A 16,793-nucleotide genomic window follows, 5' to 3' on the forward strand; every position below is an offset into this window, starting at 1 on the left:
AGTCAGTGCAGTCAGTACCAACCAATGGTAAGAGGCAGATGCCTATGCGAGCCAAGAAGGCCACAGACAATTTCCAAGTGTTCTGCAGGGCGGCGGGCAAGTTTGGCTCAGGAAAAGATGCTGGGCTTTTAGAGCCAAGCGCAACTCCTGATCTCCACACCAGGTGGCAGGCTAGATGAGTTTCAACCTTTCCCAACCCTCCACCTGAAGTAAGGTCTTCTGGACTTTAGGATTTTATTCCACACCCTCCAACATTTCCCCTATGAAAACAGGGACGTTCCATCCCATAATGATGATTTTACTATTTACACATCTTCCTGAGTTGCCCCAGCCACTGTAGGCAGCTTCCAACATATATAAAAACATAATAAAACATTAAACATTTTTAAAAAACCTTCCCAATACAGGATTGCCTCCATACCCTCCAACATTTCTCCAAAGAAAATAGGGATGTCCTAAGGAAAAGGGGGACATTACAGGATCAAATAAAAAAAATGGGACGGCTTCTATAAAACAGGGACGTCCCTGGAAAATAGGGACACTTGGAGGGTTTGTTATTCTCATCTACCTTGATTTCTCTGCCCTCCTTTCACATCAGGATAATTTACTGCATTTCCAGAACAAAATGCAACCATCCAGCTTGTTCCTGCGTCAAAACATTATCCACTGCAATGCAATCTCATGTGTGTGTTTTGTTTTTATGATTGGAATTATTATAATTTAAAGGCAGGGTGTGTTGCCTTGAGAGTGTCTAGCTGAATGTCTCTTTCATTTGCAGCCGCAGCAGACAATGTGGCAGGACTGCCCCACTCACCCAACCTTCATGTAACTGAGTCACTGCCGAATAATACCACGATGGAGACTGGTGTAGCAGGGAGGTCAGCGCAGTGGGAACGTACTGGCAGGGAGTCTAGTTCTGCTGGTGAGTTTGCACCGGGTCAACTTTGCTGCTGCTGAGCCCTGCCTCTCTCCAACTCAGTATGCTGCCTGCTGCCTCACTCCAGAAAAGATATTGTTTAGCTGGGAAAGGTTCAGGGAAGCAAAATTAAAATTACCAAGGGGATGGACTGAAAGGTTGCAGTGTTTGGGACTTATTAGTTTAGTGAAAAGGTGACATGATAGAAGTTTATAAAAATTATGCCCGGCATGGAGAAATTGGATAGGGAAAAGTTTTTCTCGCTCTCTTATAATGCTAGAACGCATGGATATCCAATCAGTGGCAGGGCGTGGGGTGGGGGCCAGAGGGACGGCTTCCCCAGGTGAAAAATTGTTAGGGGCACGAAATTCTGACACCCGGTGCTGCTTCAACATAGCTGTGCGCTTGCATCGCTGGGCTCCATTCAAAACGGATCCTCCGTACGAACCAGGAACCGACCTCTCCAGACAATGGAACGACTCTTCTTTTCTTATCTCTGCAGCTTCGGGGCAGTTGAATGCCTCCGTTTCCCTCCCTCCCACACATGCTGCCCCGGGCACTAGCAACCCATGCTACACCACTGCAATGAAGCTGAATGTTGGAACAGATAAAAGAAAGTCTTTCTTTGTTAAACTGTGGAACTCACTCTCACAAGAGGCATTGATGGCCACCAGCTTGGCTGGCTTTAAAAAAGGTAAAGGGACCCCTGACCATTAGGTCCAGTCGTGACCGACTCTGGGGCTGCGGTGCTCATCTCGCTTTAATGGCTGAGGGAGCCGGCGTACCGCTTCCGGATCATGTGGCCAGCATGGCTAAGCCGCTTCTGGCGAACCAGAGCAGTGCACGGAAACGCTGTTTACCTTCCCGCCGGAGTGGTACCTATTTATCTACTTGCACTTTGACGTGCTTTCGAACTGCTAGGTTGGCAGGAGCAGGGACCGAACAACGGGAGCTCACCCCGTTGTGGGGATTCGAACCACCGACCTTCTGATCAGCAAGTCCTAGGTTTAACCCACAGCGCCACCCGCGTTCCTTGGATGGCTTTAAGAGGACAAATTCTTGGAGGAAAAGGCTATCCATGGCTACTAGCCATGACGGCTACATTCTACCTCTAGTGTCAGATGCATTCTGCCTCTAGGTACCCGTTGCATGGAGTCGCAAGTGGGCAGAGTGTTCTTGTGCTCAGGTCCTGGTCGGCCACTGCGAGAGTAGATGGAGTAGGTGGGCCCTTGGCCTGGTCCAGCAGGCTGTCCTTGTGTGCTTATGGAAGGCACTGCAAATCCTGGGGAAAGGGGGCCTCCGGCTTGCAGCCTTCCAGCCCGATATTTATTTACAAGAATGGGTTGAGCACACTGTCTCCCTTCAAGCACACAGAAGCCTCTGCATCTACTGGGGGTTCTGTGGTCTCCTTCTGGGCAGGAGGAGAGGGTCCATATTCACAGCCTCGCCACCCGCCCTGGACCAGACCTCCCAAAGGTGTGTGCGGTGTCTGATAAAGAGTCCACCTGGAACATCTTCGGATTCCACTCCCTGGCACAGAAGTCGGGGCAGATCCTGCCCAGAACTTTGAGTACAAACAGATTAACTATATATATCTAAAACCAGGAATACCGTTAACACTTAATTTGGACAGCTGCTACGGAAAGGAATGTTACAGCCGTTGGCGACGATTTGGACCCTGGATGGATTAACAGCTTGCCTGGGGTGTTTTTTTTGGGGGGTGGGGGGTTGGCTGCCAGTCTGAGCAGCACAGAACCTTGTCACAGAGTTAAGCATAAGAGGAAAAGACCATAGGAAGCTGCCTTACACTGAAACAGACTATTGGTCCATCTAGGCTAGTGTTGCCTACACTGACTGGCAGCAGCTTTCCTGGAGTTCAGATGGGGTCTTTCTCCCAGTCCTACCTGGAGATGGTGGGGATTCAGCCTGGGACCTTCTGCATGCAAATCAGGGGCTTGATTCATCCTCTGTTCACACATGCATCGGGGCAAAGCATCGGAATGAACTGTACCACTTAGACTCGAAGTGAAGGGGAGGTTTTATTCCACCCCTCCGCAACACACGCAAATGCTCTTCTCTGTAAAAAGCTCCCTGCCCACTGCTCTCCCTGAAGTGCTACATTTCTCCTTGCAGAGAGCTCAATTTTTTTTTGTATGTGGAGGGAGAAGCTTCTCAAACTGTCTGGCGTGACACAGTCCATTTTATTGCTTTATTTCGGTGATCTGTAGACCCTGATTGAATGGTCTGTACCACTTCAGGCCATAGCACCACTTCCGAATGCTCCTCCACGTTAAGATGACAACAAATCCCCGCAAGCAGAAACACAGCTCATCAGGGAGATATGTCCTAGGAGACCAACGCTTTGCCTTTGGAGCTGGCTTTCTCCATGCAGGGAAAGGATGGTGATTTTATCTCAGTCCCCCTCTACTTCTCCACCACCACTCTTCATATTTTGATCACTTGTTAGATTTGCAGAACTAAGAACATCAGAACCAATATATTGCTTTATTTATTGATGCTAAATTATTTATTTACATTGACAGCCAGGGAACCTTAAATGTTTAGAATGTCTAACTCGAGAGAGTCGGGTTCAGAAGCTCAGTGTCTCTTGGCCCAGCCTACCTCGAAGGGTCGTTGTGAGGATAAAGGGAGAAGGAGGAAGATGTAAATTACCTTGAGCTTCTCAGAGGAGAGAGAGGGGGCTAAAAGGTAAAGGTAAAGGTACCCCTGACCATTAGGTGCAGTCATGGCTGACTCTGGGGTTGCAGCACTCATCTCGCTTTATTGGCCAAGGGAGCCGGCGTACAGCTTCCGGGTCATGTGGCCAGCATGACTAAACCACTTCTGGTGAACCAGAGCAGCGCACGGAAACGCTAATTATATAATTAGGCGATAATGAAAACTAAGGAAGCATAATAATAGTCAAGGTGGACATTGCCTCCTAACCTCAAGCATTTATTTATTTACTATTCCTTCTTGACTTATCATTGTCAATGCATTACTGTTAATTAAATTAAGTAACCTTTAATATTTATTAGTAAAGGTAAAGGGACCCCTGACCATTAGGTCCAGTCGTGGCCGACTCTTTATTGGCCGAGGGAGCCGGCGTACAGCTTCCAGGTCATGTGGCCAGCATGACTAAGCCGCTTCTGGCGAACCAGAGCAGCCCCCGAAACGCCGTTTACCTTCCCGCCGGAGCGGTACCTATTTATCTACTTGCACTTTGACGTGCTTTCGAACTGCTAGGTTGGCAAGAGAGGGGATAGAAAGATGATTTATAAAAAGCAGATCCGAACGTGTGTGCCATGGGATTAGAGATGGCCATAGTGACTTGGGGAGAGGGAGGGTTCAATTGCTGTCCTCCTTGCCATTTTCCCTTCCTTCTCTTACTCAGAGTTGCACCACCAGCTTTGCAGGCGAAAGGTCTCGCGTTCAATCCCTGGCATCTCCAGTAGGGCTGAGAATGCCGTTGTCCCACCTCCCAGACCCTGGAGACTCCCTGTCCAAGCTAGCTGGACTAAGAGTCTGACTGCGAGGAAACATCTTGCTGAAATCAGCCCTGAATCCAGAGTCATGAGGACTGGAACCTTAGTTTAGATTTAAGGGAAGGACTATAGCTCAGAAGTAGAGCATCTCCTTTGCATGCAGAGGGTTCAGTCCCCGATGGCATTTCCAGGTGAGGCAGGAAAAGATACCTGCTAGGTGGAGCAGCAGTCCGCAGCTGCTGTTTAAATCAGCCTCCCAACATGAGACGGAACCTGGGGCATTCTGAATTCAAACCACATGCTCTGCTGCTAGGTGGTGGTTCTTCCCAGAAATGTGAAGCAAGACTCCAGACCTTGTGGTTTTGGATAAAAGGTCGTCAGTATTGAGCCAGTTGGACCAGTGGTCTGGCTATTGATCAGTGCCCTCTCTTGTGATTTAAAGCAAGCATAAGAACTAGAAGCTTACTCTGCGTTTAGAAAATGACCATTTTTGCATTCGGCTGATTTAAACAGATTGTCTCGTATACAAGTCAGACCACTTGGTCCATCACACTCAGGACTGTCGACACTGACTGGCAGCAATTGGACCATTGGGTCCACCTAGCTCCGTATTACCAACACTGACTAGCCCCATGCTGCCAACACTGACCAGCAGCAAAAAAGACCACTGAGTCTGTCTAGCTCAGGATTGTCGACACTGACCGGCAGCAATCAGAGCACTGGGCAGCAATCGGACCATCGGGTTCCCCAAGCTTGGCGTTACCAACACTCACTCTGTCCATCTAGCTCCGCACTGCCAACACTGACCGGCAGCAATCAGACCACTGGGTCCGCCTGGTCGACACTGACCGGCAGCAATCAGACCACTGGGTCCGCCTGGTCGACACTGACCGGCAGCAATCAGAGCACTGGGTCCGCCTGGTCGACACTGGCTGGCAGCATCTCTCCAGCAATCCCTCCCCGTGGTGGAACCCGGCCCCTTCTGCCCCTAAACCAGAGCTCGGGCAGCGCTTCCGGACGAGCGAGCCCTTCGGGGATCGAACCCGGGACTTTGGCTGGGCTTGGACCGAGCGCGCCGTCCCCGCCGCCCGCTTACCTTGCAGCCCCTGCCTGGCTGCGCCCGCTGCGCCCAGGAGGAGGAGAAGGAGGAGCGGGAGGCGGCGGAGGGCGGCCGGGGGTCTTCGCAGGAGCCGCTCCATCCTCGCAGCTTCCAGGCGCAGGAGGAGGAGCGGGGCGTGGACGGGCGGCCGGCGGGGCGGCCGGCGGGGGCGGCGGATGGGGGCGCTCCGAGGAAGGGGCGGCGCCGCCGCAGGGACAAAGGGCAGCGGCGGCGGCGGCAGCCGAGGCTCGCTTGCAACGGCGCGGCCGAAGAAGCGCTGCCTCCTCCGGCGTCCCTCGCTCCCCTTCCACGATCCGAGCCGAGCCCTCCCTGCCTCTGCGCCCACGGATCGGAGCAGGTTTCCGGGCGGGGTGGGGGGGGCACGGATCGGGGGGAACAGGGCGGGCTGAGGATGCTCTGCTCGCCCTCCCAAAAGGAAAAAGGAGCACGACTACAGGACCTCGCCTGTCCTCAACGCGGACCAAGTTAGGGGCGTCCGGGCTGCTGTCCCTTTAAGGAGTCGCTTGCAGTCGCGGGTTTCCATCTGATGTGGCTTCGCTCGCGCGCGCTCCCCCCGCCCACTCACACACATCAAAAAGATGCAATGAGGGGAGAAAGCTGCACGGGGTGGAATTTTCCGTCCCGGGATCTCTCTTAAAGCGGCAGGAAACGCTGCTGGACCGCATCGAAAGAGGGTTCCCTCCAGTCCAGCGTGGGCTTTCCATCCGGTGGCCAAGCCAAATAAACAGCATAATCCTGCGACAGGGGCAGCAAAATATGCCCCTCTGCTGTCGTTGTGCCCGCTAACTGGTAATGAGATAGACTGCCCTTGATCCTGGAGGCTCAGTTCTTGGTCCTCAGGGCAGATAGATAGATAGATAATTGATTATGGTGGGAGACCAGCTTATAAAACACACTTGGGGTAGGTACAGTCACAGAAAGAAAACAAACAATTAAAACAATGTACAACAATAAATTTAAAATTTATACAGTGGTGCCTCACAAGACGAAATTAATTCGTTCTGCGAGTTTTTTCGTCTTGTGAATTTTTCGTCTTGCGAAGCACGGTTCCCATAGGAAATGCATTGACGGTTTTAAGAAAAAGGCGCAAGAGGTTTTCGTCTTGCGAAGCAAGCCCATAGGGAAAGCAACTCAAAAAACAAAAAACTTTTTCGTCTTGCGAGTTTTTTGTCTTGCGAGGCATTCGTCTTGCGAGGTACCACTGTAAATGCGATAAGCGTATAGACACTTAAAACTTTAAGATAAACTGCCGCAGGGAGCTGACCCAGAGTCACCCATGGAACCGAGTTTGGGAATTTTCTTAATTTGAGTCGGGAGATGGTCTGCGCCTACAGTTCTGTACACAGAATCTGGCGACCATCCGGGTTGTCTTCTGATCTTTACCTAACAGGAAAAGGTCAAATTTTTGTTTTTCCGGGAGGTCAGTGAGCCTCACCAGCAGGGGATCAATGGTCTCACTATGTGCCTCTTCATAAAAGGGACATCTAAAGAACAAGTGCTCTGGGCTTCCTATCTCCCCCAATGAACAGGCGCAAAGTCTCTGAGCATATGAGACTTTTTAAAAGGCTCCTTCCAGGACCGGCGAGGGCAGAGCCGAGCTTCTGGCAAGTGTAAAGGCCCTTCTTGCATTTTTTGATACGAGAAAGAAGAGATATGCTGCCGGTGCGGCTATATCTCTCTCGATTTCTCCAATTTTATAGTTGGGGCACCTTGAGCAGTCCTGTTGTCTCTTGGTGTCTATGATTCTTTGCCTGACTGTAGATTTTGCCTGGCCCAACCCCAGGCTTAGAAGGGCTTGAGGGGCAAAACCCAGTTTCTGAAGGGTGTTCAGGACTGCTCTCTGCCTCAGGGCAAATAGCTGCTGCTAGCCAAACAACAGAACATGTCTTGGGGTTCCTCCACACTTCCGCTTGTCCCCGGGGGAAACGGAAAAGCACTTGGACCCGTGCTTTAGAGGCACAAGACGAGCAAAGTGTGACTGAGTCTCTGGCGATTCTTTATCATCATCATCATCATCATCACCATATAATAATAATTTATTATTTATACCCCGCCCATCTGGCTGGGCTTCCCCAGCCACTCTGGGCTGCTTCCAACACAATATTAAAATACAGTAATGCCTCAAACATTAAAAGCTTCCCTAAACAGGGCTGCCTTCAGATGTCTTCTGGTAGTTGTTGTTCTCTTTGACATCTGATAGGAGGGCGTTACACAGGGCGGACGCCACTACCGAGAAGGCCCTCCGCCTGGTCCCCTGTAACTTGGCTTCTCGCAGCGAGGGAACTGCCAGAAGGCCCTCGGCACTGGACCTCAGTGTCCAGGCAGAACGATGGGGGTGAAGATGCTCCTTTGGAATGGCACTGGTGGACGGCAGAAGAAGCACCAAACAGGAAAGACCTGGGGTTCTGGTTTCAAAAGGTGGCCAGTCAGATGCACCTACTGAAAGGGGGTAGACGGCTGCCCCCCACCCAAGCTGTTGGTTCTGCAGGGTGTGATGTTCACAGGGAGGCTGCCTCTGAAGATGGCGTGTTGACTCTTGAATTTATTAATGCTTGAATGTAAAAAGAGTCCTCCTGGACCAGATCGAAGGCCCGACTTGCCCAGCATCCTGTTCTCCCAGTGGCCAACTTGGGGCCTATGGGAACACCACAGCTAGGAAGACTTGGGTGCAATAATCCCCTGTACTTGTGGTTCCCAGCAACTGATATTCAGAGGCACCTTAGTACCCCACCAAGAGTAGAGCTGGAACACAGCCATTGAGGTTATATTCTCTATGAATTCCTCTAGCCCAGGGGTGAGCAAACGTTTTCAGCAGGGGGCCGGTCCACTGTCCCTCAGACCTTGTGGGGGGCCGGACTATATTTTTTTGGGGGGGGAAATGAACGAATTCCTATGCCCCACAAACAACCCAGAAATGCATTTTAAATAAAAGCACGCATTCTACTCATGTAAAAACACCAGGCAGGCCCCACAAATAACCCAGAGATGCATTTTAAATAAAAGGACACATTCTACTCATGTAAAAACATGGTGATTCCCAGACCGTCCGCGGGCCGGATTGAGAAGGCGATTGGGCCGCATCCGGCCCCTGGGCCTTAGTTTGCCTACCCATGCTCTAGCTCTCTTTCAAAGCTGTGCCTCACTGTGGCAGTGAATTCCATTGTTTAATTATCACTTGAATAAATAAGTCCTTTCTTTTATCTGTCCTGAATGGATGTCCAGTGGATATCGGGGATTGAATGAGAAACTCGCCTGTGCCTAGGATGTGCTTCCCATTAACAGGAAGAAATATGGGGCGAGATCCCTTGAAAGCTTGGGGAAGACATCACTACCAGCTGGCAACCTTACCTCGGAAACAGCCCAGCAAAGCATCATGGTTGTGCTTGGCTCACGAGTACAATGGCAAGATCCGTGAAGGCCGGCATGAACTGAGGATGCACAGCTGGAGATGGAAGAGAAATTGGATCCAGTTTGCATCTAAAAGCAAACCTACCTAATTAGCCCTTTCAGAAAGAATGCACAAACCAAAACAGAGCCATCTATCCAAATTCTCACTTCTCTGAATTTTTGCAACGTGGTTCCCCAGCCAAGTCATGGTTACAAAAATGCATGTTTTGGTAAAGCATGTGTTGAAAACCCTATGTGAGTGAAAATAACGCACAATAAGGCATTGCGTCATATTAAGGAAAATGGCTTTGCAAAATAAAAAAAATTAAAAATGTGTCTATCAGGCGAAATTGCAAACAAGAATGCGTCCGTTGGGAGAAATTCACACTAACACGCTGTTATCTCATAGAAACCTAGAGCCGGAAGGGACCCTGAGGATCATTCTAGTCCAAGTCCTTGCAATGCAGGAATTTGCAGCTGTCTGGGATCGAACCTGCAACCTCCGTGTTGTCAGCAATACGCTGTAACCAACTGAGCTATCCAGCTAAAATGCATTATAAATAAATAAATAAATAAACTGCAAACTGATGTGGAAAACTGAATAGATCAGAAAAATGAGAAACTGGGGGAAACCCGAATGGACAGATTCGCCTAGAATATATCCCGAATTGCCAGTGACAATGCTCTTGGGTTTTATGGCAGATGAGTCAATGCAGAAAGGACACTTTGGCACCAATTCAGTATCTACTTCACAAACACACACACACACACACCATTCCAGCTGCTCATATTGTTTCTGGCCTGATGCTCCCAGCATAATCTTTGCAATGGGATGCCTCGTGGGAAACCATTCCTAAATGAAATAAATCTTCCTCCTCCTCCCTAGCTTGTGTAGACAAGGACTGCCCCATCTCTGTTCCCCTTTAGCCCACCACCCTCTCTCCTCCGATGGATCCTTGGTCTGGGCTCTTGTCTTGCACAGAGCTTCCAAGATGACCTCATTGTTTTTCTTCCAAGACTTGGGTCGGCTCCCAGGAGCTGGAGAGGGGTGCTTTTTTTTGTTTTTTACTGCTGTTGAGGTTTGGCCCAGATCCCTCTCTCCACCCAGCGAGCAGCAGGATTGCGGGCACGTGGCATGTCCTAGGGATGAAGGGAATCCCCTTCCCATTTTTCAGAGGCGGCGGGGGTTGAGCAGGGAATACATATTCTGAGAAATCTCCCTGCAAGGCGCATTTTTCTGTGGCTGAAAACGAGTGCATCCCTTGCAGGACCCAATGGAAGCGGGAAGCCCAGAATGTTAATTCCTGCACACATACACAGCCATCAGTATGGGGCACAGTTATCTTAGGAACATAGGAACACAGGAAGTCAGTCCATTTGGTCCATCTAACTCAGTATTCACAACACTGACTGGCAGCAGCTGTCCAGGCTTTCAGGCAGTGGGTTTCTCCGAGCCCTACCTGGAGATGTAGGGGATTGTGGCTCTACCACTGAACTACAAGCCCTTCCGCTAAAAATAAATCAAGATTCCAGTCCTCGTGGTCCCAGATAAAGGGTTGGTTGAAATAGGAACAGAGGGTTTTCCAGCACCCACCCCATGAAACTCAGGGGTCTTGAGATGCTCTATTACTGAGCAGAGCTCCCTTGAATGGGAAGACCTCCCAGTGGCTTGTGGGTCGGCAAAAAGCACAAGCCACTTGTGGAACTCCCTGCCCCAAGAAATTAGGCTATCTTCCTCTCTGTTTGCATTCTGCCCAAATCATAATCATATATTTATTTGTACCCTGCCCATCCAGCTGGGTTGCCCCAGCTACTTAGGGCAGCTTTTGCCTTTCAAACTTTCGGTTCTGCCGCTGATTAATTCAATTTAATGTGAACTCCGGTTTCGGTGTTTTCCGTGTGCGATGGCCAGCCTACTCAGAGCAGATCCATGGAAATTAATAAAGCTAGTCGTGCCTGTTGATTTCGCCCTTGATATACACAAAAATGTGTTTCAGCCCTTTGTGAATTAGGGAGACGCAGCTGTTGGTGGCTGGGGCAAGAACCTGCAAGAAGCCTCCCCTCCCCAGAAAGTTGGCCAAGACAGTTGTCCCCTGAGCGGAGGCCAATCCCTCAGCCGGCGCTGCGACAGGCCAAGCTGTGTTTACGCTTTGTTTCCCCTGCCGCCATAACAACGGGGCCTAGTTGCGTCCAGGTGGGCCTTCCCTCCGCTTCTCCTCTTGCCTAGGGGAGCCTCATCAGGCCGCAGAGACAAACCCGAGCCAGGCTTTTGTGGCCAGACAGGGCCCCGATCCAAATATTTTCTCATGAAACGGGAATTGGAGGAATATTCCTTTCTGGATTCCCTCTAAATTACAGAGCGAGGGTTTCCCCCCTCCCTGCCTCCAGAAGCCTTGTTGTCTTTCCATAGCAACCCGTTTCAGAAAGAGTGTGGCGCGGGCTGGGTTTTGGATCCAAGCCTCACGCCACCTCCCACAAAAAATCAGTCGGCTTCTGGCAAGGACTGCAGGTTGAGACGGGATGAGCAAGATGGCTGAGAAGACAGAGGGTCTTTGCACATTTGCATGAACAGCCCTGTCTTTCAGAAGCATCGCTGCCTCCGCTATGGAAGCAGAGCATAGCCATCATGGCTAGTAGCCACAAATTTGTCCAATCCTCTTTTAAAACCTTCCAAGTTGGTGACCAGAACTGCCTCCTGTGGCAGGGAGTTCCATAGTTCCCAGTCATAGCTGTCAACTTTCAGATTTGAAAATAAGGGATCAGCAGCCTCGAAAATAAGGGATCAGCAGCCTCGAAAATAAGGGATCAGCAGCCTCGAAAATAAGGGATCAGCAGCCTCGAAAATAAGGGATCAGTAGCCTCACCTATTCCGGGGACAGTCTACGGGATATCTAACAATCCGGGATAGCTGCGGGAAGCAGCGGGAAACGGTGCTGAAATTATTGAATTTCCCGCAAAAAAAGGGAAGGTTGACAGCTATGGTTTGAGTATGCGCTGATTATATCTTGTCCGACTGAGCAGGATAGTTTCCCTGAGTTGTCGGGATCTGGAGAAGTAGATATCAGGTTCCCCGTCTCTCTGAACTCTCTATAGATTCTCCTAACCTCGGTTTTAATTGCTATGGTTTCTTTGTCAGTCCAATCACCAATCCCCCTCTTCTTAGGTGACCTATGCGAGTGCAAGTGGGACGGTTCACTTATTAAAATGTTGATAAATTCCTCAAACCAAGTGACTCCAACAACAGGGGAAAGATCACATTTCTCTGTCGAGAACAAACGGATCACACAGAATTCACCAAACTTTGGAAAAGAGACAGAGTGTGCTCATTGACTCGTATCCTTGAATGCCGGGGTCTCTGCCTCCTTTCTTTTAGCAAATGTTTTGTGCCACTGGGGAAGTGGTAATTCTGGATTGATTTGTTTTGGATGTTGTATGTGATGCCAATAAAAGGTTTTACGGTACGATACGAGCATGAGGATTTTATCTGTCCTGAATCCTCCAACATTCAGTTTCACTGGAAGAGAGAGGGAAACAAATTTTTCTCTCCTTTCTCTATCCTCCTATAAACTTCTTACTCGCCTTTTCTCTTCCAGCAAGAAGTTTGCCAGCAGAGGTTGTTGCGGATTCAGTCCCTGAATGAAAGAATCATAGAGCTGGAAGGGGACTTGAGGATCATCTAGTCCACCCCACTGCAATGCATCTGTCTCTTATGGGGCTCAAACCTGAAACCTTAGTGTTATCAGCACCACGCTCTAACCTAGGGTTACCGTATGTCTGGGATTTCTGCAGTCCGGAATACTGCAGCCAGCAGCAGTGTCCGGGTGGAAACTGGTAAAAATGTCTAATGTCGGCAGTACCGTTTTTGCCGATCTTCCACAAAAATTGCTGGAAAACAGCTTTTTTTTAAGCGACATTGCCAAGAAAGCTCAACAACGTTGGGCAGAACTAAAAAGGGGAAAAAAGCTGAACAACTTTTCTGCCTGGGTTGCCGTATTTCGTAGGGTTGCCATATTTCAAACTTTTCACTGTTTGAAATACGGCAACCCTACTCTAACCAACTGAGCTAAAGGTAAAGGCAAAGGGACCCCTGACCATTAGGTCCAGTTGTGACTGACTCTGGGGTTGCGGCACTCATCTCGCTTTATTGGCCGAGGGAGCCAGCATACAGCTTCTGGGTCATGTGGCCAGCATGACTAAGCCTCTTCTGGCGAACCAGAGCAGCGCACGGAAACGCCGTTTACCTTCCCGCTGGAGTGGTACCTATTTATCTACTTGCACTTTGATGTGCTTTCGAACCAACTGAGCTATCCAGCTGCAAAAAAAGCCCCAAACGCTGCCACCTTTCTTCATTGTGGAGCTCCTCTGTCCCCTGGATCACTTGGGTTGCCCTTTTATGAACCTTTCCCAACTCTACAATATCCTTTTGGAGGGTTTGAGAGCTTCTGGAGAGCTGTAGTCCACCCACTCTGGCTCCCTCTGCAGCGGCAGATCTGAGCAACAGCGTTGTAAAAGAGACTTTCTCCCTCCCTTCCTCCTGTGTGTGTGTGTGCACACAGACTCCTGCCCAGAATGTGATGGAATCGTGTTCTGGTGTCCCCTTCGAATGAGATCATTGCGGAGGCACTATTTTTTGCAAGGGAAATATAATGAGGCAATAGCCACAGAAGAATGTGCTGGCTGGCTGCCTGGGCAAATCCGCCTCTTTTCTGAGCCAAGGGTGCCCCCGAGATTGAGTTCTCTGCCTCAAACAGGAACAGAGGCCCATCTGCTGCAGCCTCAGAGCTGGATCTCACCTCCCTTGGCAAAAAGGGACAGGATGCGTGTCTCTCCCTCTCCCCCCAAGCAAATCAATCTCTTCTTGTTTCCTCTGGTTTGGATCCTTCGCTCCTCTGCAAACACAAGAGAGCCTCCTTGACGTCAGTGTCTGTCTTTCGACTTGTGCTTGGCTGAACAGGGGGCAAAAATGAATGGTTATTGTTAAAATGGAGGGGCTGCGTCCAATATTAGCCCTACTTGGAGGGAGAAACGAAGGAACATGACTAACTTGGGTCCATTAACAGCAATAGGTTCGATCTTGAGTAGACCGTAGCTGGACAGTCAGAGACAGTGCGGTGGAGTGGTCAGAGTGTTGGGCTAAGACCTGGGAGTCCAGGGTTCAAATTCCCTACTAGACGCATGATTAGGGCTGCCGTATGTCTGGGTTTTTTCTGGACATTTCCAGGAATTGGGCTCTCAAAACGGCATCCGGGTGGGTTTTCGCTGAATTGGCAAAATGTCTTGGGAAACCCAGACATATGGAAAGTTGGGCTTTTTTTAAAAAAAATGCTTTAAAAATAAAAAAGCACCCCAAAAACCTCAACAACTTTGTCCGGATTTTCATTTTGGGGAATATGGCCACCCTACCCATGTTCCCTGGGTGATCTTGGAGAAGTCACTCTCAGCCTAGCCTACCTCACAGAGTTGTTGTGAGGATCAAATGGGGAGGAAGAGGAACCATCGGTGCCGCCCTGAGGTCCTTGGAGGAAAGGTGTGATATCAATGTAATCAATAAATGAATGAAAATAAAGGATAAATGCAACCCAGTGTCAGAGAAGGCCTGTCCATAATGCAGAATCATAGAATTGCAGAGTTGGAAGGGACCCCGAATATCATCTAGTCCAGGAGTCAGCAAACTTTTTCAGCGGGGGGCCGGTCCACTGTCCCTCAGACCTTGTGGGGGGCCGGACTATAGTTTGAAAACAACAACGAATTCCTATGCCCCGCAAATAACCCAGAGATGCATTTTAAATAAAAGCACACATTCTGCTCATGTAAAAACACCAGGCAGGCCCCACAAATAACCCAGAGGTGCATTTTAAATAAAAGGGCGCATTCTACTCACGTAAAAACATGCTGATTCCCGGACCGTCCGTGGGCTGGATTTAGAAGGCTACTGGGCTGAATACGGCCCCCGGGCCTTAGTTTGCTTACCCATGATCTAGTCCAACCCCTGGCAATGCAGGAAAATGCGAATCCCATATGGGGATCAAACCTACAGCCTTGGTATTGTCAGCATCACGTTCTAACCAACTGAGCTATCCAATGGCTTCTGCATGTGTGTGTTGTGTTGTGCAAGGGGGGGGGGTGGTAGAAAGAGAGATGCTCCCTCTTTTGGTAATACACAAAAAAGCAGGTAGAAGCTAAGAATGTTGACACACCAAGGCCCTCTCTGCTCTGTACATTTAAAGCATCATCATATCACTTCAAACACTCATGGCTTCCCCAGAAATCCTGGGAAGTATAGTTCGTTAAGGGTGCTGAGAGCCGTTAGGAGGCGCCCTGCTCCTCTCCCAGAGCTACACTTCCCAAAATGGTTTAATGACCCATCCCTGTTCCCAGGCGACTTGTAGCTCTTTGAAAGGATTAGGGGTTAGCCCAGAGGCAAAATGAAAGCAAATTTTAGTCCTCTGCGAAAGAGGACTGGAGGGCTGCATTTGCCCCCCCCCCCCGGGCTTTAAGTTCCCCACCCCTGTATTACGGTAAAGGAAAGGCATGCTCAGAGAAAATTTTCCTTTAATGGTTACCCAGAGTGAAAATTTTCTCATGCACACAGCAGCACTGGAAGTCTGGTCCCCATTTGTGTGGGGCCTGAGTAGCAGTTACTCAGAAGTAAGGCAAAAGCCTTCTGTGCTTATCTGTCAATGGTTAGGGGTGACACATGGAGAGGCTTCTCTGTGGCTGCTCCCATGTTGTGGAATTCCCTCCTGAGAGAGGCCAGACTGGCTCCCTCCTTGTTATCCCTTCTGTAAAGGTAAAGGGACCCCTGACCATTAGGTCCAGTCGTGACCGACTCTGGGGTTGTGGCGCTCATCTCGCTTTATTGGCCGAGGGAGCCGGCGTACAGCTTCCGGGTCATGTGGCCAGCATGACTAAGCCGCTTCTGGCGAACCAGAGCAGCGCACGGAAACGCTGTTTACCTTCCCGCCAGAGTGGTACCTATTTATCTACTTGCATTTTGATGTGCTTTCAAACTGCTAGGTTGGCAGGAGCAGGGACCAAGCAACGGGAGCTCACCCCGTCGCGGGGATGCGAACCGCCGACCTTCTGATCGGCAAGTCCTAGGCTCTGTGGTTTAACCCACAGCGTAGGTAGGATAAAACCTTCCTGTACAGACTAGCCCTTGAAAATTAAGGCCGCTGTCAAGATCACACTGCATTTTAATTGCTGGCTCCAAATGCGTTCTGATGTGTTGTAATTATAGCTTATCTCTATCTATTTTTCAATTGAATTTGTATACCACCCTACACCCGTAGATCTCAGGGCAGTTTGCAACATAAAATCACAATATAAAAAACACAAGATACGTAATAAAAACAGAGACAACCCAATAATCTCTCCTTCTGCGGGACATTTTAAAAGGGCATCAGATGACAATCAACTTAGTTTGCTTTTTCTACTTTGTATTTTATAAGGTTGTTTGCAAATGTTGGAAGCCATCTTGAATCCTGGCGATAAAAGGCCAGATCTAAACACTAATAATAATAAGTGCTTTTTCTGGGGGTACTCAAGGGTACGCAGAACCCATATGTTAAAAGTGTGGCACTTACTGTAACTATTTCACGGTGAGAACTGACACCTTTGGGGGAAGCCATGAGCTTTTAATGATGCGTGTTGCTACAAGCACGCCACTTTGGTGGAAGAAGTCTGCGATCCTAGTTCCCCTTCCCCGAGAAAGCAAGCCTCTCCAAACTCAGCGGGGCTTACACCTGGGTAGACCGTGGCTAGGAAGAGCGCGCTGTTTGAAGCCTTCGTGCGGATACTCCCGAGTCAAACCCGCCCCTAGGGCTCGGGTTCAAGAGAAAATCCGAGGGGTAAGCTCCCCCTTGGCCATCGAACGCAGAACCGG

The 16,793-nt window shown here is 49.6% G+C and overlaps 2 protein-coding genes across 3 annotated transcripts in view; one reads left to right on the forward strand and one right to left on the reverse strand.

The window, feature by feature from the left end:
* The window catches only part of LOC310666954 (thrombospondin-3-like), a 49,757-nt gene extending 33,093 nt beyond the window's left edge, over nucleotides 1-16,664 (reverse strand). The window contains exon 1 of one of the 2 annotated variants that reach the window (XM_083418487.1): nucleotides 16,495-16,664. Coding sequence is in view for 1 of the 2 variants with exons in the window: in XM_083418486.1 (XP_083274612.1) it covers nucleotides 5,498-5,600 (103 nt within the window). In the remaining variant the exon portion in view is untranslated. Of the gene's footprint in view, nucleotides 1-5,497; nucleotides 5,988-16,494 lie in introns of those variants that run through there. The other variant, XM_083418486.1, reaches the window with a different exon arrangement.
* Nucleotides 1-16,793, forward strand: part of LOC310666979 (lysosomal acid glucosylceramidase-like) — a 106,077-nt gene that overhangs the window by 28,893 nt on the left and 60,391 nt on the right. The gene's annotated exons all lie outside the window — the stretch shown is intronic.

Source organism: Podarcis tiliguerta (genome assembly GCF_965153285.1).
Source record: "Podarcis tiliguerta genome assembly, chromosome: 16".
Taxonomy (NCBI): domain Eukaryota; kingdom Metazoa; phylum Chordata; class Lepidosauria; order Squamata; family Lacertidae; genus Podarcis; species Podarcis tiliguerta.